The sequence below is a fragment of the Serinus canaria genome, chromosome 4 (genome assembly GCF_022539315.1).
Source record: "Serinus canaria isolate serCan28SL12 chromosome 4, serCan2020, whole genome shotgun sequence".
In the NCBI taxonomy this organism is placed as follows: Eukaryota; Metazoa; Chordata; class Aves; order Passeriformes; family Fringillidae; genus Serinus; species Serinus canaria.
The window spans coordinates 69093117-69121114 of NC_066317.1; the positions used below are offsets into that span (position 1 = coordinate 69093117).

Consider the following 27998-nt stretch of genomic DNA (forward strand, 5'->3'; position numbering starts at 1 on the left):
AAAAACTTCCATCAGTTAACAAAAGGAAGCACTGAAACACCCAGGAGAAATGACCCAAATGTCACCACTGAGCAGCACTTCAGTGCTCAGGCATCTGCACTGCTTTGGGCTCAGTACTCCCTGCAAAGGCAGCCAGGATTAATTAAAAATAAGACAGGCCATGCCTTGAAGCCCAGATTTCCTCAAGCCATCCTGTTTTACACACACCTGTGCAAAAAGCCCAATATTTTATGTCAATGGTCAATTGTTGGAGTTTTATGGGTCATGCTGTGTTTTGTTGGCTCAAAGCTTAATCCCACACAGTGATCTTTTAAAAACAGAATTGCAGTGGAGAGCATCCAATTATGCTCATGGAGAGCTGCACACACATCACACAGAGAGGAACAGCTCAACAGGATGATGCAGAGCTGTCACTGCATCTGTAATTCCACCTTCACTGCCTGCCAGCACCTGCATCCCAGGGTTCCAACTCATCCCCTCCCTAAATGGGAATTTTAGATCTTTTAGCCCTTTATTAAGGTGGGCAGCAACCTCACAGCAGCTGACTCAAAAAAGTCTCAAAAAAGGAGAGAATTTGGGCACCACATTCAGCCAAGAGAGCACATTTGGACTCAAGCATTTCACCCAGCCTGGAGAACACAGGAAAATTAGATGAGGATGCAAAGATTCCACTCCCATGCTTGGTTTTCCTCTGTGTTTTCAGGGCAGCAGAGGATTTTGTAGGATCCTGGTGCACCAGCTTCCCAGGGGTAGGAAATGATGTTTTGGGGCTTCTGGCACTGCCTGGAGAAACCCCACTTTTATTTCCAGCTTGGACAAACCATGCAAAAGTTCAGCTCCAGCTCTGTTCTAGGAAATTAGCCTTAAAGAAGCTTCCAAAGTGTGGCAGTGATGGAAGGGAATTTCTGTGCAGGAAACAATTCACTCCCAGACACACTTGGCTCTGGCATAATTAAACCTCAGTTTGGGAATTGGGTATTTTTTGCAGAAGTTCAGGGTATTTTTCTCGGAGGATTTTAAGGGGTTCATCTCAGCCACGCTTAGGCACACCTCCAGGAGGATCAGCTGTGCCCTGGGCAGCCACAGACTGATTTGATGTGTATAAATCCAGCCTGGAAGGAACTCCAGTAAAACCATCTGAATGCTTTGCACAACAGTGAAAAAGTTGGATTTTGGCTACCTGGATCACTTTGATGTTGTAAAAAGGGAAAAAAAAAATCTCTTTTTTCACATATGCCCTTACTGAAAGTTTGGGCTTTTGCTCTATCTGAAGCTCATTTTAAAAATCTCCACCCTTCCATTTGAAACAGGATCCCAGCACACCAGAAATCCATTTTTTCCTTTAAAATTCTAATAATCTCCGCTAAAAAAAAAAAAAAAGGATACAACTAATAGCACCAGCATAAACAACAGTGCTTCAGGGAAATAAGGAAGCCTTTTTTGTCCTGTTTTGAATGGGAGAGAAAACAAAAAAAGCCCAGGAGGACACAGAAGGAAAGTGAACTTCTTCAGATGCAGAAGAATCCACAGCACTTGCATTCCTCATCCCCAAACAATGCACCCCACGGCATTATGTCCTGACTTGTCATAGCAGAGCACAGCTCCCTTAAATCTTTCAATTAAGATGGCATTTGTAAAATTGCAGGCTTGGAAATTGCTGGATATTATTCCTAAGTTCAAGTCATTGCTCAGAGTCAAAAAGGAGACTCCAAGATAGTCAAACAGGGGTCCAGGCTGTGCCCAGTCTGCATCACCATTCCCAGGAACTGCTCACTGCACATCAACTGGGATTTGCATGTAAAAATTACTTTTAACAAACTTAAAAGACTCTCTGACACTGTGACACCAAGAATAATCCAGAGCCTGTGCATTTATCCTCTAAAATAGTCAGAGTCCAAACAGGCAGGCTCCAGCTGCTGGGACAAATCCAGGCTGCTGTGTGTCCCAGAGCTGCATTTTCCCAGGCACATCCCACAAAATCCAACTTTCACAAATTTCACAAAAAAGGACCACAAAATTCACAAAAAAGGACCTTAAAGATAATCCAGTTCCACCCCCCTTCCATGGGCAGGGACACCTTCCACCAGACCAGGTTGCTCCAAGCCTTGTCCAACCTGGCCTTGAACACTTCCAGGGAATAAAGAAGGTTAAGTTTTGTCTAATTGAGAACTACTTATCTTTCTAAAAGTGAAAATATTTTCTAGAAAAATAAAATTGCTACAGCTAAGCAAGATTGTCACAGCTACCAGCCACAAAAAAACCTCTTTAGCTGTATGACTTGATTTCTGTCTTCTCCTAAAACCTCTGTTTCTCAGTCCTGGCTTGGATCTCAGTTTAAATCTGTATTCCCTTCTTCTTCCAGCTTTACTTTTCAAAGGATTCACAAAGCATCAGCACTGGTTTTTATGGGAAATTAAGGCAACGGGATTTTGTTTGATTTTATGCAGAAGAAAAAAAGTTCAAAATCGTATATGAAATCAAACAAAATGACAGAAGTTTTTGGTGAAAGGCTTGGCTATTTTCCTCCCTCATCATTTATCAGCACTGAGGATATTAAAACACTGTGCCTGAAGCAAAGGTTCAAGGATGGGTTGGTTGGACAGGGCCTGGAGCAACCTGGCCTAGCGAACGGTGTCCCTACCCTTAAAGAAATCACATTTAAAACCCCTTCCAACCCAACCTGCTGTGATCCCATGAAATCCCACCACCAGCACCACCCCCCCTTTGCCATCCCTGTAATTTTGGGGCCACTCACCGGCGGCGCTGGGAGTGCCCTCGAGGTTGACGTTGACGAAGAAGCGGATGCTGTCCCCGGACACGATGGTGGAGTTGACGCCGTCGAAGAGCTCCTCGCTCGCCGCCTCCTCCTTCGCATCGTCCGTGTCGCACTTGAGGTACCCTGACAACGAGACGGGGGTGCCATGAGAGGGGAGGCTCTCCTGGCCTGTTGTGGTTGTTGTTGGCACTGAGGAGGTGTCTGTGGACTCCGTGTCCGACTCCGGGGCTGAGCTGTTCTCGGCCATGGCCGGGGCCTTGTGAGGCGCCGCTCTGAGGCCCTGCCAGGCCCGCGGCGTTCAAGGAATGGCACCCAGCATCTTTTGGGGTGGCTTTTCCCTCATGCCAACGGCCACAAAACCTCGCTCCCCTTCAGGTAAAAGCCACCACAGGATAAAAATGCTGCATAAAAACAGCACCAAAAGCAAGAGTTGCGCCCCAGCCCACCCCGAACCCGACACCTCGACCGAGCCAAGGCCGCGCCGCTGCTTTGCGAGGCGGCAATTTGAAACTACAGGTGGAAAAATTAGGAAAAAAAAAAAAAAAACAAATAAAAGAAGTTTCCAAGGAGACACCTGATATGGACAGAGAGAGCCACAGTTCCCCACGGGGCAGAGGAGCAGGTCACTGGGGGCGGCAGCACTGAGAATGCGAGACAAGTTTCTTAATTACACCAGACAACTCCTTAGCCTTTTGCAAGGCTTTAATTAGAGTTTAACCCAGCCTCATCCAACAGCAAAGTGGTCCCTGTAACATCTCATTAGGGAGCAGCTGGAGGACTCTTGTAGCACACTCATGTATCATGTTTAATTAGGAGAATTAGGGACATTATAGAATGTCGATTTTTACATTACCAGGATTATTCAGCAGCTTCTCCTCATCTTCTAACAAGTCTTTTATGCCTAATTTGAAGCAGGAGGGAGATATTTCATTAGCTGGCTCTAGGCACTACAGTGAAATGAAAAGGGGGAGCTTCAAGGCAGAGGCTTGAATGGAAACTAAAATATTGATGGCTTTTTTTAAAGCCTCGTATAAGCAAATGTGGAGGCAGCAGCTGAAAGCAGCACATGCTGCCTCTGAGGGACCGAGCCAACAGTTCTCCACCACAAAACACAAACCCAGAGGACTGAGGCCACAAACAGGAACTCAGTGACACAGGACAGGGGCTGCAGCATTTCCTGCCACGAGCTGATGGAGCTCAGCATCCCCCCAGAGGGCTCAGAGGGTGCAAAGAGGCTGCAGGAGCTTCAAGCCTCCAGATGACTCCTAAACTGCTCATCAAAGGTGTGGGAAACCTGATAAAGCCCCTCAGATTAACCCCCCTCCTGATCTCTGCCTTCTTCACCTTACAGCTTGACAGGAATTTATGTGAATAAGCCCTGCCAGAAGTGTTCTGAAGGCTTCAAAAAGCATCCAGGGTGCTGCTGTCCCCATCCAGCAAAGCACACTGAGAATATCACCCTCTGCTGCTGGCAGAGCTTGAAGTGTTTGCATCCCTGCACGATGGAAACTTGTCCAGCCAGAAAAAAGTGAAGTGAGGAAAGTACAGGAAACACCTGAACGCTGAGGGCACCACCAGCTATGGAATCTCTGCTGGCAGATGTGGCAGGGATGGACAACAGCCAGATAAGGTTACAGCCTGCTGCCATCAGAAGTACAACAAAGTCCCACACAACCATCTCAAGTCCCAAAGTTGGGGTGTGGCTCCTCCAAAATGCATGGTGGACACCATAATCTCTGCTCAAAGCTGAGCACCCACAGTGCTGACATTCCCCTCAGTGCCAGGAGAGTTTGGGCAGCCCTGCAAAGGGAAAAAAAATCAGCCTGGGGAAGGCTCTTTCCACCTCAGCCACATCCAGAGGAATAAAAAAAATCAGCCTGGGAAGGCTCTTTCCACCTCAACCCCCATCCAGAATTGCAGCCTCAGGGAGGTTCTGAGTTCATCTCCAGCCTTCCCACTCACTGGGTCAGATGGGAGACACATAAGGATGGTCTGAGCACCCAGCTCTGAGAACACGGCTGAGCTTTTCCTCCCTGTCCTAAAGGAATTAGATGGGTAAACAGGGAAAAGCCAAGCAGGGACAATGATTTATTCCCCTCCCCAGCCACTAAAACTGGTTTGATAAGAGGGTGGCAGTGGTGGAAAGCAGAGAGGGCTGGAGACAGGAGAGAGGCAGCCCAGGAGCTGGAAGAAGGGCAAGGGTGGAGTAGGATCAGAGGGTTGGGCAGAGGTCAGCCAGGACTCTGGCAAGGGAAGCATCCTCTGTTCCTCCCTCTTTAGGGGAGGAAAGAGCAGAACAAAAGGCAGCCGAGCCTCGTGTCCCTTGGGCAAGGCACGGACAAAACACTCAGCCTGCAAATAATCCCCAACCTGGGCTGGACAGGAACTGCACTCCCAGACAGGTGTCTGCTCTGTCACTGAACCACCTCCAGGCCTCAGACCACTCCTGTTTGGAATCCTTCAGCCTATTTCATCTGCCAGGAGTTTGAAACCACGAGCAATTCACGCCTGTCAAATGAGGGGTGACCTCGAGGTGACACAGGCTCTGTGGTGGCAGATGCACCTTCCCTCTGAGCTGCAGCCTTGCCTCCAGCCCTGGCAGCTGCTTCCCTGCCTATTCCCTGATGCTCCCCGAGTGCCACCCCCTCTGCTTGAAGGGCAGCAGATGCCACGAGCGACAGCAGAAGCTGTTCAGCTCCTCTGCAAGTCTGATGGGTGTTCTGCAGAAGTTCAGAGCAGGAGCTGATGTGGCTGTTGCAGAATTTGTGCAAATACCAACCAAGTTTCCATATGGAAGTCCCAGAAACACTTCCAGGCTCTGTCAGGAGCAGCTGCTTCAGAAACAGAGGGCAGAGTTAAACACATTTTCATTGGCATCAGGTTTCCAGGGGGAAGAATTTAACATCTCCAAACTGGAGTTCCCCCCATCTTTATCTCTGCAAGTTGGCACCTTCAGATGAGGGCAGTGTTTGCTGAAGTGCTCAGAGCTATGTGACAGGGCCAGTCAGAGCTCTGAGCACAGAAAGTGCCACTTCAGCCAAACTATGGCTAACGAGAAAAGAAGAGGAGATAGGGTGACGAGAGAGAGTGATGAGAGAGCTGCGCTGCGCGCAGATCGAAGATCGTTAGAGGATCAGTCCCTATCATCTCTGCCTCTCCCCTCTCGCGCACTCGTTCGCTAGCCCACTGCCGAACGAGCTCGCGCCCAAAGAGAGCACGAGATCTAACCGCGAAGCCCAGAGCGCGCCACTCGCGAGATCCCATGAGTCCCGCGCTCGCCCCCGCGCTATCCCCTCCTCGCCACTCAGCCTCGCACCGTCATACTCTTCCTCCCCCGCTCTCTCCCCCCTCTCTTCCCCGCGCTCTCCCCTCTTCGCCCCTCCGTCTCCCCGCGCGGCCCTTCTCTCCCCGCCGCGACCAATATCGCGCCCCGAGCCTCTCCCTCGCTCTCCCCCCTGCGCTCGTCCCCTCTCTCGCCCGCTCGTCGCCCCCTCCGCCGCCCATATTCCCCCTCGCGCTCCCTTCGTCCGCTACCCGTCGCGCTGCCACTCAGCTCGATACCCGGCTCATCCAAGCGCTCTCCCACGGCTCTCTCTCCACGAGAGCGACCCTGCGCTCCCACTGACCGTCGAGAGAGAATACAGCTAGTCCCCCTCGTGGCCCCTCTCCCTGCCGACCCGCTAGTCCCCCTCTCTCTCCCCTCGCTCTACACCCGCTCTTCCCCATCTCTCTCCCCTCTGTTTTCTCTTCTTCTTCGCTGAATCCCTCCACTCGCATGCGTCGCTTTCCTCCCCTTTCCCTCCGACCACCACGCTTGGGTCCCAGACAGTGCAGCCCTCCTGCACCATGAAGAACTCACTGTGCTCAGGATAATCCCCCTCAGTCCACCCTGCAGGACTCATCTCATGGCAAAGAAATGGAAAAACATGGCAAGTGCACAAGACCAAGGAGAGCAAGCAGCACTCTTCAGTGCTGCAGGAACAAAACCCCTCCTCACCCTCTGCAGCCAGAAGCAGCAGATGCTTTCACCTTAAAGCCTCCTTTACCTCAAGGGCTTCCCTCAGCCCTAACTATGCAACAGGAAAATAAACCAGAATAACTAGAAAATAAACTCAGTTTTATGCAGGTGCTGGGAAGAAAAAAAAAGGGATAATTAGGATTTCTCTGCTGATTCCCCTCCAAAGCATCAGCCCTTCCTCTGCAGTTCATCCCAGACCTGCCATGCTCTAATATCCCAAAATCCACCCAAGACCAGGCTTGGAGGAACCTGGTCTGATGGAAGCTGTTCCTGCCCATGGCAAGAGGGTGATGGATGATCTTTAAAGTCCCTTCCAACCCAGACCATTCCAAGATTCCATGATTCCATCCCCAGCCTTCTCTCTTTCCTCACATTCCCAGCTCCACTTCACCTCCCAGCTCCTGCTGCTCTCAGCCCTCTCCCAGCTCTGACAAGGTGCCTGCCCTGCAGCTATTTTCTTTTGGAGCTGAGTTTTAGTGCCCAGGGTTCTGTAGGGAGCAGCAGTGACTGCAGCTGCTGCCATCAGAGGTGGCACTGAGTGTCCTACTGCTGCTCTGGTGGCACCTGGCAGCTGCACCTGAGGCAATAAAAGCAGCAGAGTCATGGTGAGCAGGAAGCTCAGCCTCATCCACAATAGAAATATTCCCTGGAAAAGCTGAAGTGGGAGCAGCACTCCCAGCCCAAGGGCTGCAGAGTTCTCCAGGAAAGCCAAAAACCTTAATCAAACTCAATTTCCTGGGAGAAAAGCAGCTTTATTACTAAAAACATCCTCTCACACCCCAGGTGATGGGAATTATTCCAGCCACAACCCCTGCACAACCTCCCAGGTGACAAAGGCATTTGTGGAGCTTTAACCAACATCTGCAGGCACAAGCCACTAACTCAGAGCAGCTTTCTGGAAGCAACTGATTTTGACCCTCAATTTCCAAGGCAATCTCTTCTCTAAGCCTGGCAAAACTGGTCTCATCTACAGCAGTGCTTATTCCCTCTGTCAAATCCAAGGCCAGGCTTCCAGAATCATGGATTGCATCTCCTCCTCTTCACAAGTGGCAGTTACCCCCCCAAAAAACTCTCCCCAGAAAGCCAGGAACCTCAAACTACATTAAAAGAGGCTTTTTGAGCTATGATTGGCAATCCAACACTATCAGCTTGTCACCTTAAAAGCCATTTCAGATTCCTCAAGTGAGTTTTTAGGCAGAGAAGGCAGCAAATTGTTTTGGAGAACCATTTTTGCATCCATTTTTCTCAGAGGAATTACAGGTCAAGTACAGAAGGTCAAAGGAATCAATGATAATCATGTATATTCAATAGCTTTTAAAGGTAAAGGAGCATCAGCTGGGACATGGGCATTACCCTAAAATCCAGCCTGGTTCTTTGGAGCACACCAGTGCTAAGCTGTAATACAGAACTGAGGAACTCCAGAGAGATTTAAGGCTAAAAACTCACTTGATAATGCTGGCATTGAGTTAAAAAAAAGTCATCTTCACCTAATTTTTCTCCTTGTGGATTTTTAACTTGCTCTAGCCAAATTAGACAGTGATTTTCAAGAAAGGCATGAAGTTTTAATTAACCTGAGCTCTCAGAGGGTTTGCTTTGCTCCCTGCAGGCTCCAATTAATTGCACCACTTGGAAAACACCCAAATCCCCAACTTTGGGTGTAAAAGGAAACTCAATTAATAATGGAGCATCCACCTCCAAACTGACCCTTCCACTCTGCACAGAAAGCAGAGACTCCTGGTGCCTCCATAGGTGAGGGAACCTTCCAGTCAGGTAACTCAGGCAGGGAGAGAGCAACTGGAGGATCCAGGAGAGATCTGGAAGAGCTTTGTGCAAGTGTTTTCAGTTCTCCAGTCTCCAGAACATTCCAGAAAAAAGGGTTTAAACAGCACCCTACTCCCACATGAACCAAATCCCATCTCACAGGCTGATTCCAGCATAATCACCTACTTACCAAAATAATTCTCTTTTTTCAGATAAAATGAGAGCAATTACATTGCTATAACCACATTTTTAGGTAAATACACACCTAAATCTTACACATCCCTGCTGAGGTTAAACTGCAAAGTTTGGGGTTTGTTTTGAATGACAAGAGTCATAAACAAACCTCTTGCTTCCTAACAAATTATTGCATTTCAGAGACAAGAACAACTGCAAAGCTGCAGCCAGCCAGCAGCACCCAAAGCTGTCTCCCACCCTGCTAAAACTGTGAGGCACAATGATTAAATCAATCTGGATGCTTGCTGGGATTTTAAGCTTTTTCTCTGGTTCACAGCTGAGAGAGTCCCTGGCAAAGCTCACAGGAGATTTATTTACCCCTGGCAGCCACAGGGACAACTGGAGGGCTGGGGGTGCCCCCAGACCTCATGGTTAGACTGCTGAGGGTTTGCTGCTGAAAATTCATCAGTCAGGAAGACCCAGAGCTTATACCTTGGTTAGAAAAACTCTTTGATTAAGATTCATAGAGAAGTTGTGGTTGCCTCATCCCTGGAAGTGTCCAAGGCCAGGCTGGACAGAGCTTGGAGCACCCTGGTCAAGGGGAAGGTGACTCTGCCCATGGCAGGGGTAGAAGAGATATTCTTTAGGGTCCCACTCAAATAAATCACTCTGGGTTTAAGCCAAATAATTTGGGTTGGCACAGGCAGATCTTCAGATCATGTAAATAGGATTTAGAGACGTGTCCCCCAATGTCAGACCTTCCCCAGGTACCTGGAGAGCCAGGGAAGTGTTGGGTGAAGCTTTTTGGCTCTCCAGCACTCCCTATAAAATACAGATTTTCTGCAGCAATGACCACCTGCTAGGATGATGTCAATCCATTACCTAAGCTCAAGAGCACAGATTAAACCACAACCTCCTCTTAGAAAAGCAAAAAAAAAAAAATAAAATAAATCCAAACCAGAGGTAGAAAGTGCAGAGCAGGTGAGTCACCAAGAGCAGAGCTCTCCCACATCCCTGCACCACTGGCTGACCACAACCTCAGCTGCATCTTCCCAACCCCACTCCAGCCTTTTGTCATGAAGAGCCAGATGAAAACATCAAGCTTCCCCTGCCACTCCAGTGATAATTCATAACAGAACTCCAAGAGCTGATCTGCTGCAAAAAAAAAAAAAAACAAAAACAAAAACCAAAAAACCCCTCCAAAACAAAACAAAAAAAAACCCAAAACAAACAACACCCAGGCACTTTTGAATTAATTCCAGTATTGTATTTTGCAGCCAGATTTCTAGGAAATGTTGTGAATAATCCAAGTAATTCAGTGGAGTGTTGTGGGGGTTTTTTGTTTTGTTTTTACAGAACACAGGAGCATGTGGAGTTTCAGTGCTGCAGCAGAACCCTCAGAAATCAGAGGTGTTCCTGCTCCTTTTACTATTTTATTAAAATAAATTTTATTTATTTATTATAAAATGGGCAAGGGACCTGTGACCTCTCCCACAGGTAGCAGCAGTTCATCTCCTGCTGGCAAACTGGGCATCTCATGGGAAAAAACCCATTGTGAAAAGGACTTATTCCACAAAAACATTTAAATTAACCTCCTACTGAAGCAAACAATTCCAAGATAGATACAGTCAAATATAAAAAAAAATAAAAAATAAAAAAAGAAGAAAAAAGAAAGAAAACTCCCCCAGAACACTTACCAAGCTGAACTGCAAACTGAAAAACAAAAACAAGGAGATAAAATATATCCAAACATCCCAAGCCAGACTGGGGCCTTGGGGCCCTTCAACACAACTGTGATTTATTGTGCCAGCAAAACCAATTAATAAGTCAGAGGAGTCCAGGCAGTGAAGGATTTGCTCTGGGAGAGCAGAAAAAAACTAAATTCATGCTGGAGGATCTGTTGAGCCAGCTTTTAAACAATGCAACAATTCAGATATCCCCATCACTGCACTGGGATTCCTTCCCTCAGATTTTGCAAGAGGAACCAGAAAACTTCTGGGTTTGTGTCTTATCAGGGAAAGTTTTTGGCTCAGTTAAAAACCTCATCACAATTTGGGCAGAATTTAATCACCTGCAGGTAATTCCAGTGCTTTTAGAGCTCCACTTCCACGAGGAGGGTGCAGGATGTTCACAAGAGACAATGGGGGGCTTGATGAGTTCATTCTGAGCCCTGATTGCTGAGCTGCATTTTATCAGGACTCCAATTATCCCCAGGTTTGGATTGGGGCTGCACAATCATCTCATTACTCACTTACATTCACCAGAAAGAAAACTCATTTGTCAAAACAACCTTACAGAAGATTTAAGTGACTTTAACATGCAGGGAGGGGGACACCAATTACCAGCAGGTTTGTTTGTGCAAGAGGCTTTTTCCAGAGACTCAAAAAATGAGTAAAAAGATGGATTTTCATCAGCAAGATGGCACAGGACAACTGTTAAAACTGACAATACACATGGGCTGAAAACAGACCATGGCCATCTGATGCCATCAAATCTGCTGCCACCACCCTCAATCACAAATGTCCAACTGGGCAGGCAAAATTTATTTCCTTTTTTCCCTCTTAATATTGTCTTTACAGAACAAACTCCTCACCAGATTTTTTTTTCCCAGCTACATTTTAAGTATTTCCCTCATGCAAGGCACTTAAAGCTACAAAAGTGGCTTTCAAGTTCTTCCAGAAATCAGGGAGAACTTGACCTCAAAGCTGATTTCCTTGATGAACTTTCCAGATCTTTAGCTAGTTAGGTTGGGAGATGGCTGGGACCATAACAACCTCTGAATTTCCCAAATAGTCACATATTAATTCACTAGAAAATCCTTCCAGGGCTTTCCCCAGCTCCTCAGTAATTACCAGAGCTACAAATTACTAAACACTTGAAGTTTTTATGGATGTCAACATCCAGGAGGATCTTCCAAAGCTCTGCTCTGGTGCTGCAGCCAAGATCACACTCACTACAGTCCTTTCAACTGAAAACAAGGTTTCAACTTTTAAATTTGAACATTGCTGAGAACACAAGAAGGGTAAAGAAAAGTTAGCTGGCAAAAGACAAACCCAGGCTCCGAAGAGAGCCTCAGATATGCTCAGAAACAAAAACATCCTAATTACTAAGAATACAGAAAACCATATGTATATGCAAGATCCCAGGAGGAGATAAGGAAAAAGCTCCACTCTACACAGAACAAGAATATCAAAAGATGTTGCCCTGCTGAGAAAAAGGGAGGAAAATGTCCAAAAAACAGAATTAAAGAGGTTTCTTTTTTATCTTTGCCCTCTTTAGGGGGACTGGGGATTTGTATTGCTTCAGAGGTGGGGCAAGAGCATCTCCTGCCTGGCAGAACCCCACAAACAGCTCGGTGATTTCATAGCTCCATTTCAAAACGAGCTGTTTTGAAACCCTGTGAAAAGGTAACATCTTTATCTGTGGTTTCCTCCAAGCCCTGATGACGTTTTGGGGTGAAGGCTTTGAGAATGTGAGGGCACAGAGCTCCTGCAGAGAGATGACCAAAGCAGCGCAGCGGGGTGGGAGCGCTCACACCGGCACGCTCGGGGATGTGCTGTCCACACACTCCAAGGCCTCGGTTCAATCAAGCAGCAGAAGGTGACTCATCCTTCCACAGCAGCTGAACTCTTCCAAAAGGTCCCTTTGTAATGAGGAGTAAGAGTGAGGGCAGCTCTGAGAGTGAAATAACCAAGAAATCCAGTGTATTTCCAATCACAAATAACACCGGGCCAAGGAGGAACTCGTGGGCAATGTCCCCTCCTTCCCCAAACCACAGAAGCACAACAGGAAAGCACCACAGAGCTTCTCAAAGCCCTCAGAAGCAGCTCCAAGGTGCTGCCTCCTTTAGACAAAGGAGGAAGATGAGTAACACCACAAACACAGGGCAGAAATGCCCATTGCCATGGCACCAAGTCCACAAAAGAAGAAGCCTCTCTCAGAAGATGCCACAACAACAACAAAAAAAACCATTCAGAGATCTAATTTTGGGGTGGTTTTTTTGTTGTTTGTGGGGATAGTTTGAGGAAGGCAAGACTGACTCCTGGAAGGGGACATGCAGAGCCACCTAAGATGTCAGGACAGAGAGCTGGGCTGTGGCAGAAGGGTTTGGGAAGAAGCAGGGGCTGGTCCTGCCTCCAACACCAGCAGCATTTCTCCCCAAGCCCTTACACTGCTCTCAGGCAGAGTCTGGGGGCTCAGACCCCTCCCCAGGTCCCAACCTGGGTCACCCTCTCCCATTCCCAGTGCTCAGGAAAGCACCAACCACACCCCAAGAGCCCCCAGGCGAGGTGGGAAGGAGGGAAGGAGCAGGGCTACCCCAGCCTCACACCCCACATGCCCTCAGAAAACCTCCCTGAGGTCAGGCATTATTTTCTGCCCTTCTGCAACTCAACCCAGCCTCCAGAGAACACCTCTGGCTAGAGATGAGAGGACTGGCTTCCAGTTTTGTCCTCTGACTCCCCAAAATTTGTTCTTTGTATGAGAAAGGCAGAGCCAGTGCCAAAGGAAGTGCTGTCACCAGCAGTGCTGGATCAGCTGACATCTGGCAGACATTCAACTTCCCCTTCCAGATGTCATCCTAAGGCTTGGCCCTCTGGAACAAGAAAGATGAGCCTTGTGACAGCTACAAGCATCTAAGGGCCTCAATACCCAGAGATTTTTAGTCTTTTTTTCTCACCATTTGGAAGTCCTGAATATTTCCAGCACCTCCAAGGGCAGGGAGCCCCAAGCCCTCAGGGACTACTTCCTGAAGAGTCTGGAACTCACCAGAAGACCTCTCCCTAATAGTCTAAATACATGCTGTTTTGGGATAAAACACAGGGCAGGGGGTTGGAAAAAGATTATATTTAAGGTCTTTTCCAACCAAAATTATTCCATGATTCTATTTCTCCAAAATCAGCAGAGAAGATGGAACTTCAATACCTCCAAGATCTCAGCCATCTTTGAGGCAGATGATCCAAGTTGAGGCAGATGATCCAAGTTTTCAAATGCCACCATTTAATCTTGTTTCAAAGAAAAGAAAAAAAAATCACTGCAGTAAAAGATGTGTCTGCCAGAGCCATCCAACTTTTGCTTGATGCTCTTTGGCAGGATGTCTCCAAAGGATCCAACACCCACACATGATCCCCACTCCAGAAAAAGACAAGCAGATCCACCTGCCAGGCTGTATGACAGGAAAACATCAGAAAAGAACTTGAAAAACAAGGAGCCACCCAGAACAGTCACTGATGACAATGTGGAGTTGATTATTTACTGCCTATCTCAAACATCTCCAGGATTTAAAAACACGGAGCCTGCTCCTAGTCCTGGATTACACAACCACCACACCAGACTGTTTTCACATCACACTTCAGCTAAATGGATTCTGTATCACCCATGTTTGGTGATATCAGGTTTGCAGCTAGCCCTGCAGGGCAGCTCTCCCTCCAATAAGGTGTGTGTGCAAAAAAGTCAAATAATACTTGCCACTCTCTTCAAAGAAGTATCCATTTCTTGACATCGCTGCTGGTGGAGACTCTGGAGAAGAGAGAAAAAAATGAAACATGAGAATCATCAAGATGCTGAATGTCTTCACTTTACAGCACAAAGCCAGTCCCAAAATACTGCAGGCATCAGATTTTTCTGAGTGTGGTAAATGTAACTTTTTGCTTATTGATGTTATAGTATTTACCAGAAATTTCCTTTATAGCCACAGGCAGTACTTGAAAAAAAGTCTGAGACATCCTGGGCTGGGACCACAAAAGAGCATGGCTAAAGATCAGGATGACTCTGATCATTTCAGGGATTTACCAAACCTGAACAAGTATGTCAGCAAAAATACAAACTAAACATCTGAAAGGTTTTTATAAAAATACAAGCCACAATGAAGCCCAGGTTGTACCTTGTGCTCAGATAAAAAGAACCAGTTTAATTTAGAAAAAACAACTCAATTTTGATGAAAATGGGAATTCACTTCCCATCCTGCTGCTCCTAATCATTAGGATATCCCCCAAACAGTGCTTGGCACTTGAAGATAAGCCCCAAAACCCTCCAGCCTTCCTTGGCCCACTTCCTGAGCTGAGGTCCTGCAGGCAACACCATCTGCACCAACAGGGTCTGGTGAGGAAGCCACAAATGGGAAATGATGCTGAGCAAGAGCAAATCCACCAGCACAGCAGCAGCAGGGATGGATCCCCAGCATTCATCAGGAACAGGGATTTTGCTACTGAGTCAGTTCTGCAACTCACTGCTGGCAAAGCAGCTACTGAACATCTCTTGGTGTGATGACAGAGCACAGGAGCACCTGCTCTCAGGTGTGACCAAAGCCAGCCTGGCTGCTCTGAAGGCTGACAAAATGTGACAGCTCAGCCTGCGTGGGCACAGGCAGCAGCTCCCCTGGACAGGTGCATGGCCCATTTTCCATCAATAACAGAGCTCTTGATTTCAAACCCTGAGCAAGAATCACCCAAGCAGCCCCTTGGAAACGTGGGACTCGATGCTGCCTCTTCACACACTTCTTCCCAGCCAAAAAGCAATCAGAAAAAGGAATAGGTTTGCTCTGTCTCTCCCCAGCTCATTAGGCTAATCAAACATTACCTACGCAAGCCTGGGATGAATTTGGGCCAACAAGGAAAGAGGTTTTGCCTGCCTTATTGTTCTACAGATTAGGCTTCCTGCTTTTCCTTTGAGGTATGACACTGTTCCCAAAGACCCTTTCTCTGCCCCATCACTTCTGGCTCCCAGATTGCAGGCTCTTTATTCCCTTGTACAGTGTGCCACGTTTTCAGGGCTCACAATTCCTGCTGGTCCCCCGGGAGCCCTTGTGCACATGACGGATGCAAAGTCACTTGCCACTGACGGCAGCACCTCCCAGCCCTGTCAATTGTCACCACTGAGACCTTCCAGGGCTGACAGGTTCCTGAAGGGATACCCTGATGGCCATGGAAAAAAGAAAAATAAAAAAGAGCCAGCTCATAAACCAGAGGGCAATTCCAGTGTCTGGTCCAAGGGAGAAACACAATGTTCCAAAGTTCATCCCAGAACAATGGGCTGGAGGAACAAACGGCACCGAACTGTGGCCAAGGGGCACCCATTACACCAGTCAATTGTTTCCCTCCACCTGGAAGGGAAGGAGAAGATCCATCCAGACTGATTAGCATGTTAATGATCAAAGGAAAGTTTTTAAAGAGGTTCTTATTGTGCAATGATTGCATTTACGTATTTCAGAGAAACAAACAAAATACGCCTCGGCGGGCGGTGGATTACCCAAGGAACCCACATTCCCAGCAGGATGGTTTATCCATTTCTCACTCCTGTTATGGCTTCTGAGGGAGCCTGAAGCAACATGTTCATCCTTCACTGGGCAAAATGAGACCCTCTGCTCTTTCTTCAACTGAACACAACTATTTCTGTGGGTTGATGCTGTGTATTGATCAGGAATTGGTTGATTTCTTCCTCAGAAATTCCTTCCAGCTGCAGCATCCCCCAGGTTGGCATCACACCTTTATGGGAGACTGGTTTGGTCCCTGCTTGGGCCAGGCATGAAAAGGGCAAGGCTGGGGTGTTACAGCAGGCAGTGCCATTTCATTAGGTGCCACTGGTTCCTCTGAGTCACTAATGAGCCACAGTCCCCCCGGCAACATGCTCGGGTAATTATGGTGGAGGTGCTGGTTTTTTCAGATGACTCATAAAACAGAGGTCTTAACCTTGTAATTAAAGATGCAATGGCACGTTTGGGGAAAAAAAAAATAAAAGAAAAAAAGTCAGGCGTTCACCCTACTATGTCCTGGCAAAAACCCAGCCCTGGTAATTTGTCTTCTCCCAGCATAATGCTGTCCCACAGCACCAACCCAATTCAGACTTCCAAACAGCCTTGTTGGCGCCTTTGGAAAAGCTCCTCCATCCCCCACGGAAGGGGCACATTAACATCAGGAACCTGTGCCTGGCGTGCCCAGGAGGTAAAAGGTGATGGGTGTTTATACAAGCCCAGACACAGGCAGGGAGCCATGGGAGCAGCTGAAAGGTCAGGGATTAGCACAAGAGGAGGTGAGAAGGGTAAATTGGGGGCTACAGCATCTGCACCTCTGATGCACTACAGAATTCAACATTCACCTGATTTTTTCATACAAAAATTCGGGTTGGAAGGGATTTCTAAAGGTCTGCTCCACCTTTACTGCCATGGGAAGGGATATCTGTGACTAGATCAGGCTGCTCAGCCATCCAGCCTGATATTGAACATTTCCTGGGATGGGGCATCCACCAATCTCTGGGCAACCTGCAAAAATCTTATTCCTTATGTCTAATCTAAACCTCTTTTCATTTAAAACCGTCACCCCTTGTCTTATCCCAAGAAGCTTTTCTAAAAAGTCTGTCCCCACCTTTCCTAAAGGCCCCTTTTAATCACTAACATGCCACAATAAGTTCACCCTAGAAACTTCTGTCCCAGCTTTGGATAAATTAGGAGGAAATGTCTTGAAATGTGTCCTCTGATACAGGACAGCTCTTTTCCAGTTTGAACAATCCCAAGTTTTGAACTGAGCAGAACAAACCAGACAGATCTTGGGGACAGCCCAATGAATCTCCTTCCTCCCCGTATTCCCCCATCAGCAGCAAGCATTCCTCATGCTGAGGGATGCTACCTAAGGACAAGGCCAGCTGGCTCCTGCTGAAGTGCAGGCTGAGGAGCAGCCAGAAACACAAACACATCAGCAGCTCCACCTGCTCCCCTCTCCTGGTGCTTACAGGATTTCACATCCAAGGTCTCGGCTCCTCGGCCGCGTTTGCTGCGCTGGGTTTGGGCTGTGCAGAGCTGGCAGCAGAGCTGAGCCTGCTCTGCTCCAGCAGCCACTGGAGCCTGACACACACACCAACCTTGCATTTCCTCTCCCCACCTCACCTCCACTCCTGAAATTAAAAAGAGTTCAAGCAAGGGCCAGTTATGAAACACCACAGTGATCGATGCAATTGCTGGGCTTAGGGAAGGCTGGGCAGGAGTACAAGTCTCCAAATTCATTAGGTATCAACATGATAATGCTCCAGCGTTTGCCTGAAGTTGTAGAAGTGTTTCCATGAAGGATAAATCTCCCTCCAGCCTGCAAAGTGCAGGGGCTCAGGGTTCCCCCTCTCCACACCCTCAGATCCTCCAATCCCATGCTGCCACTTCTTTCACTCAGGTTTTCTTTTAAAGGCTCCAACAAGTAAAGAAAAAAAAAAAATTCAAGCAAAGAAATTTCAGCAAGACAAATGCTTCTAGAGACAAAGCTGGAAAGCACTACCCCAAGGAGCAAAGATGGAGCACAACAACTCATTCCTGTGCCTCTGAGAGGTCTCAGAGAGGTCCTGCCTCTCTCCAGACCCTTTCTCACCCATCCCCTCCAAGGACAACCAGACTCTCCAAAGGCAGAACAAGGTGCCACCTTGCACTGTCTGCCCAAAGGCACATGGTGCAGCTCTCTTTTGACAATTTAGGCCGTGCTCTTCTTTTCTAAACATTAATTTACTCCAGAAAATAACTTCCTACTGCCACCCCAACCTTATTCCCTGCAGGGATGCCTGTTAGATGAGACTAAATTGGAGAGGCACACGGTGTGACCACTTCTTTCCTTTCCCAAAATGAAAATTTCTGAGCTTTCCGAGCGCTGAATTCAGAGGTGAAGAGCTGAAGTGCTGCAAAAGAGAAAACAAAGCTGCTTTTTCTAGACTCAAGGATACAGCTGAAGATTTCATGGCTAAGCCATTACCTTTTGAGCTGAGGCAACAGCAGCGGCCCCAGGAGCCACCAAGGCAGAGGAATATCACAGAATCACAGAATGATTTGAGCTAAAAGACCATCCAAGACTCTGCCATGGGCAGGGACACCTTCCACCAGATCTGGATTTGACATTTATTTTTTAACTGGTAGCAGAGTCAGGGTTGCTGCTGTTGTTTAAGGTGCTGGGATGGAACAGTTGAGGTGCCATGGGAAGCATCAGACATGAAGTGGGTACATTTCCTGATTTCTTACATTCTTATCATTTTTACATTTAACAACAAACCCCTGCCATGCCATCCTCCATTATTAAATTCCTGTGCACACTGCATCTCCAACTAATAACCCATTTTGACTCTCTTGTTTTAAAGTTAGCAATAAGTTCCCTTGAGCCTTGCAATACTGGAGGATTATGAATAAAAACACATTCTCGGGATACTTGGGTAACTCAATTACAACGTTCTGGTGCTGGCATCTTCCAAATAAACAGCCCTCTGCAGCACAAGCCTTATACTGAAGTGAAACACAGCTCTGCAAAAGCTTTCTACAAGTACTGCCACAGCCTTTGGCATTTATGGCTTTTTTTGGCTTAAATCTCTAAAAATTCTAGTGCCTTGATAGTTAATTGGAGTTTGTTTTGAGACAACACCAGTTTGAAAGAGGCACTGGGGAAGAGCTTTTTTATTTACAGGTCCTTTAATATTGGCAGTCCTTGGGCAGTCTGTAAACATGGGCAACTTGTACATCTGGCAAATTTAGTTAGCCCAAAGTTCTGACCAGAAAACATCATGTAGCTTCATTATCCTTTACTCAGGGTGTGCTCCAATACCTCAATTTCACAGAATGGTTTGTGCCAGAAGGGTCCTTGAAGACCATCCAGTTCCAACCCCATATTCCAACACCTTCCACCAGACCAAGCTCCTCCAACTCCATCCAACCTGGCCTTGGACACTTCCAGGGATGGGGCAGCCACAGCTTCTGCAACAACCTCAATTTCCACCATTTTTGGCTGGAGCTCTGAGGACATTTCTCAGATTCAGCATGTGCAATGTCCTGCCTCAAAGCTGCTAAAGCAAAACACGTCAGCCTGCGAGTGAGAAGACACCACAAAAATCACTTGTTTGTGCTGAAAAAGCCTTCAGACTCTGCCCATTTCCTCCCAAGAAGAATTAGCAATTGTTGCATCATACTGAGCTGCCCAGTCAGAGAACTGGGCAGAAATGGGATGGGTAACTGGAAAGAAATCCACTTCCCAGAAGGCACGCACGACTTCAGCTTTGCAGCAAGGTTTTGGCCACTTCCAGCTGACTCCAGGAGTTCACTGAATGCAAAAATGAGGAATGTTACAGTTAAGCTGCACCCCCTCAAACTGATCCAGGGATAATTCCAGCTTGGACAAATTCAGGGTCTCATCCAAGGCTTCAAGCTGGTGGAAGATGATGCAGCTTCCCCCATTCAAAGCTCTCCAGTCCTGCTGTTCAATATTAAACTCTTAATACATTCTTATTATTTGCTCTCTCCACCCCAACATCCCAGGACAAGGGATTGGGATCTGCATTCAGGTTCCTGCAATTTGGAGCAAGGAGAGAATCACAATTTATGTGCTTTAAATACCCAATAACCAAATGGTGCTGCTCCCCTTCTCCACCCAAAGTCAGCAGAAAGCCAGACTTAGAGAAAAATCACACACAGAAGAAATAAAACCTCAGGGAATACCTGTAGGAGAGAAGGAATTTTTTAATTATGTGGAGCATTGGCTGAAATGGAGTTTAAAAATCTCAGTGTGCAGCAAGAGCTCAACAGGAGGAGGATGAGGAAGCCTCCAACTCCTTTGATAACACAACTGCATCACAGCAGAACAGGACAGGAGCTTGACAGGCAGCAAATCTGATCACAGCCGAGATGATCAGCTCCAAATATGTCAATATTACAGTTTTTCTCCAACAGAGCCTCTCCTGTGCTCTTAAAACAAGAGATTCTGGGAATTTTCAAGAAGAACCAAGCAGCACAGGCCCTTGGTGGAGACATTCCCTGCAAAATCATTTCAAACCACCCAAGTCAGCAAGAATTAATGGACAGCAGCAAGCAAAAAGCTATTCTGGCTGAAGTTGCCACTTCTCATTTCTATCTACACCTTCAGCAGCTGATTCCTTCCCACTGCTCCACCTAATTCAGCTGGAAAAGGCTGGTGAGAGCAAAGCTCCTGCTGGCACAGAGATTGGAATATGCCCCTGTGCTGCTGCTCTGGGCAATCACAGCTGACAGACAGGAGGACAAGAGCTGGAGATTTCACTTGTTTTTCTCCATGCCTAGAAAGGTGTGGCCAAAAAAAAAAAAAAAAAAAAAGAATAAAAAAAAAAGAATCACAGAAGTCAGGGTTTCCAAACTGATCACTGTAATTCAAGTGTGAGATCAGTGAGGGATGCTTGGAAAGGAAAGTGCCTGGGAAATGGTGTCTGATGCTGCCTGACACAGACCCTTCCCTAAAAAGCATGGATAAAGGCAAAGGAAAACATCAAACACAAAATCCCAGAGGGGCAAAAAGACCTTTTGTAAGTCATCAAATGGGGAATATCCACACTGGGAGTCCCAGGGAGTTTTTTCTTGAAGGGCTGAGTCAAGATCAACTCAGCAGAGTCTTGTTAGGCACAGCTTTGCAACCTGGCTGTCCTTTGGCAGTGCAGCCACACATCCATCCCCAGCAGAGCCTGAGGGGGATAATCCTCCCTTCCCAAGGCTCAGCAGAGCCCTATCCCTGCCCAGCTCAGTGCCAGGGCTGCAGGGGAGGGCTCTGCAAGGACACCAGCTGGGATCCTGCTCCCCCCGGTTCCACCCATCACAGACAGCAAAATATCCTCCCAACAGAGCTCCCAAAAACACCAGGGGGAGAGCAAGGAGTGGGCAATGCCCCACAGGGCAGCTGGTACCCACAGGGAGGGCAGCTCCCCTCTGCCTGCATCTGCTGCCCCTCACCTTCCTCAGCTCATCCTCCTCCTCCTCCTCTTCATGAGGCTGGGAGGAAAACCACAGCCCCTGAAGGGAAAAAAAGCCCAGCACACCTGGAAATCTAACACAGGCAGTAGAAGGGTGCCTGGCATCACTGGGCAACAAAACAGGGATATTCACTGCACATTTTTACCTAAATGGGTTGATTTAAACATCATCTGCATGCAAATACCTACAAGAAATCAACTCAGGAGGTCTTGAAAACAGTTTAGGAAATAGCCATGCCCCAGAAAGATTTAAATCTACTCTGAGGCTCTTCACCCCAGTAAACTTTTGGAAGGTGAAGTGCTGCTCAGAGCAGACACTGAGGAGGAAGGTGCTTTTAAGTAGCCCCAATTTGATGGTAAATTATTGCTCCAGCCCAGAGACTCAGACCTGCAGGGACACAGGCTTTGCCCTCCTGAGGTATAAACACATCCTGTAGAAAACCTTACAGGAGAGAATGTTTGTGTTAAATAATTCTTCAGAGCTCCCTTTATGTTTAAGCTGCTCCTCTTGCCCAGGGCTGCACTGATGTGCTGCTTATTCCCCTCTGCCCTCACCAGAAGTAACCCCAAAGGATTTTCACCATTTCTTTGTTTCCCAGAAGGGTTTCATTCCCCCAGATCCCTGTTTTTAGGACTCAGAAGTCTGGATTATCTAAAGTAAACATCACACCCCTTGGAAATGTCCCATTTCTGTGATTTTTGGAGAACACAAAGCAGTCCTCTGACATTTCCAGGGCTATCCTGAGTCACTTGGATAGAAAGTTTTGCTTCATGGATTTATCTAAACAGTGTCCTCCAGCAGAGTGGGATGATATCCCAGCCCTGGTCCAGGCAGAAAACACAACTCCATGGCTTTGGGGCTCAGCAGGCACTCAGGACTCAAACCATGGATTATCTGCAAGGAGCTGGATATTCCTCTGAGGATGGGAATGTGGGGAGGTTTTAAGTTATGCCACGGGGCACTGTGGTAAATGAAACCCCAGAACTCATTTTCACAGTGGCTGGCTGGGAAAAATAAAGCATCATACTGAAGGGATAAAGCAGGAAGCATCCTCCTGCCTGCTCCCTGCCAGGCAAACACCCACCCACACACAGGCTCAGGGATCAGACGTGGCTGTTTTCAAAGCCTTTTCCTCACTGCACTGAACAATTCCCCTCCTCAGCTTCCTCCAGCTCACCCTCTGCAATAAAACCAGCTAATAAAGAGTCACTGGGTGCAGCAGGGACAGCTCCCAGAGACCTCCCCCCACCACCCAAACCAAAAAAAAAAAAAAAAAATCTGTTTGGATTTAGCAGGAGCACATTCTCCAGGTTGACTCATCACAATTTAGCCCACCCAAACAATTAATATCCGAGGCTGCCTCCCAGAGGTGAGCTGCAAAAGGAAGCCACCCTGCACATCCAGAGTCATGCAGGATATCCACTCCTCATCCACTGCATTTCTTGGCCAGAATTTCACAGGTGAGCAGGACAATTTCAGCAGCAAGACACCAACAACACTTGGGGATTTGGCTGATGGACTATTCTGGCTATTCTCCCCCTTTTTACTTTGGTTTTTTGGGGTTTTTTGGATTTTTTTTTACAGGTTTTGGGAGGTTTTGTTTTCCTGGACCCTCTAAAAAGTCTTGCAAGGATTTCTTGCTTAAACACTACATGGAGAGGAGAGACAGCAAACACCTCCAGAGATGCCACAAGCTGGCAAAGGCCCAAGATCAGGCCAGTTGAGGCTCTTCAGCAGACTTTTCCTGAAACATGTAAATAATTTAGAAAGCATTAACTCTTACTGACAGCTTCTCAGACAGCTCTTTCCCTTGCAGGGCCCTATCAGAAGCCTCATCACTCTTAATCCAAAAGAAAAAGAGATACTGCAACAGCCCCAAACCTTGGTTAGGGTTGAAAATGGATTTTAAAAGATGCCTGAGGTCTTTTTCTCTGCTGAAATGCCTTCTTTGTACAGGCAGGTCTTCCAGAGGCCAGCACCTGCCACTTATCTGCAGTGGCACTTTGTAAACCATGCAAAAATGGTTAAGAGACAGTCTGACAACATTTCACTGACTTGGGGCTGTTCAGAGGGTGGGAGCTGCTCCCTGGAGGGGTTTAAATTGAAAAAAAAATTAAAAATTAAGCAGCAGGGAGGAGTAAACTGGTGGGAATAAGCCTTTCTTGGGGGTTAAGTGGAAGAGATGCTGCAGCACCACCAGTCTCACTCTCAACATCCCTCCCTCCTCCAGGGTACCAGGGTCATGTTTTGGAACAAAGTGAATTTCTAGAAAGTTTTTTTGCCCCTGCTATCTTATCACCACCAGGAATGAAAACAGCTGCTGAAAGGCAGCAGGGGCTGAGCCAAGCTTTTACAGCAAAGTTGTTCCTGCATCCCTTCCCACCACCAGCCCCCAAAAAGGCACTGGATGGAACAGATCTAACCCACAGAAAACCAGAAGTCAGGCCAAAGCCAAGGTCTATACTGGAAACAGAAACAGAGCACTGAGCCCAGCTACCTGACCACCAAACACATTTTCAGCTGTGCTTCTCACCAAGACTCAGAAAGAAAAATTTGCCTCTGCCACGAGAAGCAAGAACAGCCCAAAGGATCCCCAAATGGCCACAGAGCTGCACTCTGCAGCCTCAGAAACAGGGTCTGCAATTCCCACCAGCTTCAGCAGGACAACACAAATCACCCCATGCAGTTCCCCATGTTTGGGAGCCATAAAACAACATCAGTGACAACAACAACAACACCACAGGTGGGGGGAGAGGCAGCAGCACCAGATCCCATTTTCCAGTCCATCATCAATCCGAAATTAAAATGCCCCAGTCCAGTGATGAAATAACTGCAGACTGACAAGCTGTGATATAATGTTATTCATTAGGATGTTGTTTGTGGTTCCTCTACGAGGCTTCCACAGCTACAGCACCAGGGATGATGTTTGGGAGCATTTCAGACACACCACATACATGATTTTGTCTCCACTCAGCACTGCACTTCCCCCGAGTGAAACAGCTCTATGTAAAGCTCACTGACAGGCTGGGAGGATGATTTGCCATTAATTAAGAGAAAAACCAGAAGAGAGAAGCTCTTCAGTGCTCATTTCCCCATGCATACCTTGAAACTAAATTCAAACCCCGACAGCCAGCGCTCTGGTTAATTTAAATGGAATTCAAAAGGCATTCTCCATCCTTAAACACAGAGACACCCAGCACAGGCAATAGATATCATCACTAAGCAGAGCAAAGCCCATAGAAAATACATCAAGCACTGCCTTACTTTAGTGAATTAAATAATTCAAGAGCTGGCAGAGCTGCTTTTTTAGATTTCCTGACCAAATGCATCACCCAGCAACAGCAGCGCTTCAGTCTGGAGGGGGGGTTTAAACCACAACTTACCTGCACTACTTCTCCAAGAGCCTCTGCTCCCCTCAGGATGCTCCCCCCAGCCACCAGCACTTGTCCCCAAAGGCCACTCGCTCAGGTGGCCGAGGCAGAGCCGGCTCCTGCTTTTTCACTGGCTCCAACATGAATCCATCCAGAGCATCTTTGTCCCTCACTTCCAATTGGCGAGCGGCGGATGGGTGGAGTGAGAGCGCGACCCATTAGCTCCCAGATGGACACCTCCAGCCCAGCTCTGCCAAGCCCACACCTGGGCAGCACCTCTGCACATGCCACCACCGCCCCAGCCAAGGATTTGGGGCTGTCTCCCCCTGCAGCCACCCGGATCCCACCACCTCTCAGAGCTGTTTGCCTCCCAGAGCAGAAATCGAGTAGTTAAAGCGACCCAGCGCTCCGGAGAGTTTTGCTGGATGCAGGATGGAGAAAGCTCCTGTGCCTCCTTAAAAAAGAAAAAAAGCTCTGTGCCAGCCAGAGCTGAAGTGAGAAGATGCTGTACCTTACAGAGAGAAGTACAGGGAAAGCCAGAGGATGAAAAAAAAAGGAGGAGGTGGGGGGGGGGAAAACCTGCTGCTGAGAGGGAGATAGAGCAAATTCCTTAAAGATACAGCTGCCGTGCCTGCCGGGCTCGGGTGCTTCATCCAGCTCAGCTGCACGGCAGCAGCAGTGCAAGGGTTAATGCATGCATGCAGTGGAATGAGAAACAGGGCAGCAAGTCTGTGCTCCAGCAGCAAGTTGCAGAAATTAGAGCTGAAAGACCTCACCTCATCCGAGGGGACTTAAATCCCAGCCTGGGTGCCCAGCGCTGAACCCTGAGGTGCCTACAGAGCTTTGGAGGGAAGATGCCACATCCTCTCCTCCTGCTCCAGCCTATTCTACACTGCTTCACTTTCCTTACAATTCCAGATTTTCAGCACAATAAGCCAAGCCTCCCCCAGAGACTTAAACCCCAGAGGAATGGTCTAAGCTGGCCAAACAAACAAACAACAAAAAACAACAACAACAAAAAACCTCCCCAAAGCAACATCAACTCAGAAAAGGCAGAACCCTAAAAGACTAAGACAGAAACAAACAGCAAATTATCCAAATGCTGGCAAGGCTGGATCACTCCCCTACTACAGTAACTCTGACAATCCCTGTGAGTTCAGTAAAAAATGCTGGGTGATGATATTTACCAGAAGGCAGCAAACACTTCCCAGAGCACAGCAAGGGGAGGCAGCACCCGGCTGGGGAAGGGGCATCCCTTCAGCAGAGGCAGCCCCAAGCCCCCATCCCCAGGCCCTGCCCCAGGCTCGTTTCCTCTGCACAGAACCACAGGCAAAGCGTGTTTTTAAACACCTCCCACGCCTTTTCTCTGCTGAGACTGCTCAGCCAGTCTCCTCCATTTTTTATTTTTTTTTCCCCTTGCCATGCCACCTGACGAGCTTTTCCAGGTAAGGCACATCACAGACTGGAAACAAGATGCTAAGGAGGTAGAGCTGTGGTTCAGAAAGTGTTTGAGGGTGGAGGAGATCCCTGGAGGTCTCCAGTCCCACTCCTTGCTCCACCTTTAAAGAGAAATCAGGGCAATACAACACCAGACATCTTCCCCCAAAAAAGTTTGATAAGAAGTTGAGACTCCCATCCTTAGGATCAGCACTTACAGAGCTCAGCTCCTATACCAGCAGGATTCACCAAGCTCCCCATATTACATTAAAGCAAGATTTGAACCAAGCTGGAATTTTTAAGGTAACTCCTCCTAGTGAGACAAACCTGCACAGAGCATCTTGAAACCTTCCAGCATCCCCACACCTGATACCTCCACTAACAGTTTAGAGGATACCTGACAGCATCACAACCCCAAAGGTGAACTGAGCCCGCTGAGCCTCCAGCAGGTATTTCAGGTTTCACGCAGCACCGGATCCATTTCAGCAAGTGAACAAGCTCAGGAAACAAAAGACTGGCTCAGATCAGTTTCTATTTTTAATTTTTTCCACGCTGAGGTTGTTTATCAGCTCTCCCTGGGTGTAGCAGCCACCGGAGCTTGGTGGAGATGCCACCACGACAGCATCACCACAACCACACCAGCCATCCTAGGGCAATCCTACACAAGGAATCAGGACTTCTCCAGAAATGGGTTCACATTAGGAGGAGGTAACTCAAGTGCCACCCAGCCTACTGCAACAGAAAGGTTCTGGCAACCCTGTGGCTTCCCAGAGACACCTCAATCATAGCACAGTATTAAAATTATTAAAAAAAAAACCCAAAAAAAGCAGCTTTCTCCAGTTAATGGATTTAACACCTGTCCTTAAGCATAAAGTACCTATGCAGAGCATCAGTGAGTTCTGCCAGGACAGAATTGGAGGTTTTAGTTTTATACAGGCAAATAAAACAGCACCAGGCTAAACTGGGTAATTCTGGACTAAAATCCAACTTTGCAACTAAAGCTTGACCAGCTCCCACCTGCGCTGCCTCCCATCTCCAAACCCTCCTCAAACCCCACTTGGGCCTCTCTGCTGCCCTGTCCCAACCCTTCCAAACCCTGGGCACGCACCATCCACCGGCCTGCTCCACCTCTGCTGCACCAAACGCTGCGGCCACGGGGCCAAATCCTGGGAAGAGGCAGCGCTGGCCCCGAACTGGCCGTAGGGCGAGCGCAGGAAGGTGAGCCGGGGGTAGCAGAAGGATGCAGGCTCCATCAGGACAGAGAAGAGAGGAGAGCCAGGAACGAAGCAAACCGCGTCTCCCTTCGCCTCCTGCAGCGCGTACTGTTGGGACATGCAGTCTCAGAGCCTTCTCCCAGAGAAGTTCCTTTTTCCCAAAGGATTTAGTGCAAAAATAATGATTAAAAAAAAAAAAAAAAAAAAAGAGTAATAAAAGAAACCCCAAAGAGGCCGGAGCAGCCCCGCTGCTGCTGTCAGAGCCCAGCAGAGCACACTGGCAAGGCAGCGTCTCCAGCCTGTATTTAAACGCCCCTCTCAGAAAGCAGAGATGCAGCACAGGAAGAGACAAATTCCAGCTCTGCGTCGGGCTGATAAGGCAGGTTTATAATATTCAAGAAGTATTGGCATTACTACAGTTCCTCCCCCCCCTTCCCAACCTCCTCCCGCAACGAATATCTTGTGCAGGAGCTTGTTGTGCACAATAAGCAAAACAAAAAAAAAAAAAAAAAAAAAAGAAAAAAAA

The 27998-nt window shown here is 47.7% G+C and overlaps 1 protein-coding gene across 6 annotated transcripts in view; it reads right to left on the reverse strand.

Annotated features, from left to right (window-relative positions):
* The window catches only part of SLC4A11 (solute carrier family 4 member 11), a 97751-nt gene that overhangs the window by 65273 nt on the left and 4480 nt on the right, over positions 1 to 27998 (reverse strand). For 2 of the 6 annotated variants that reach the window (XM_018923162.3, XM_050974179.1), the window contains exons 2-3: positions 14196 to 14246; positions 2756 to 2899 (exon numbers count right to left, since the gene is read on the reverse strand). In XM_018923162.3, the coding sequence (XP_018778707.1) occupies positions 2756 to 2899; positions 14196 to 14246 (195 nt within the window). Of the gene's footprint in view, positions 1 to 2755; positions 2900 to 14195; positions 14247 to 24833; positions 24994 to 26008; positions 26214 to 27366; positions 27869 to 27998 lie in introns of those variants that run through there. The other 4 variants (XM_009098158.4, XM_018923161.3, XM_018923163.3 and 1 more) reach the window with 4 other exon arrangements.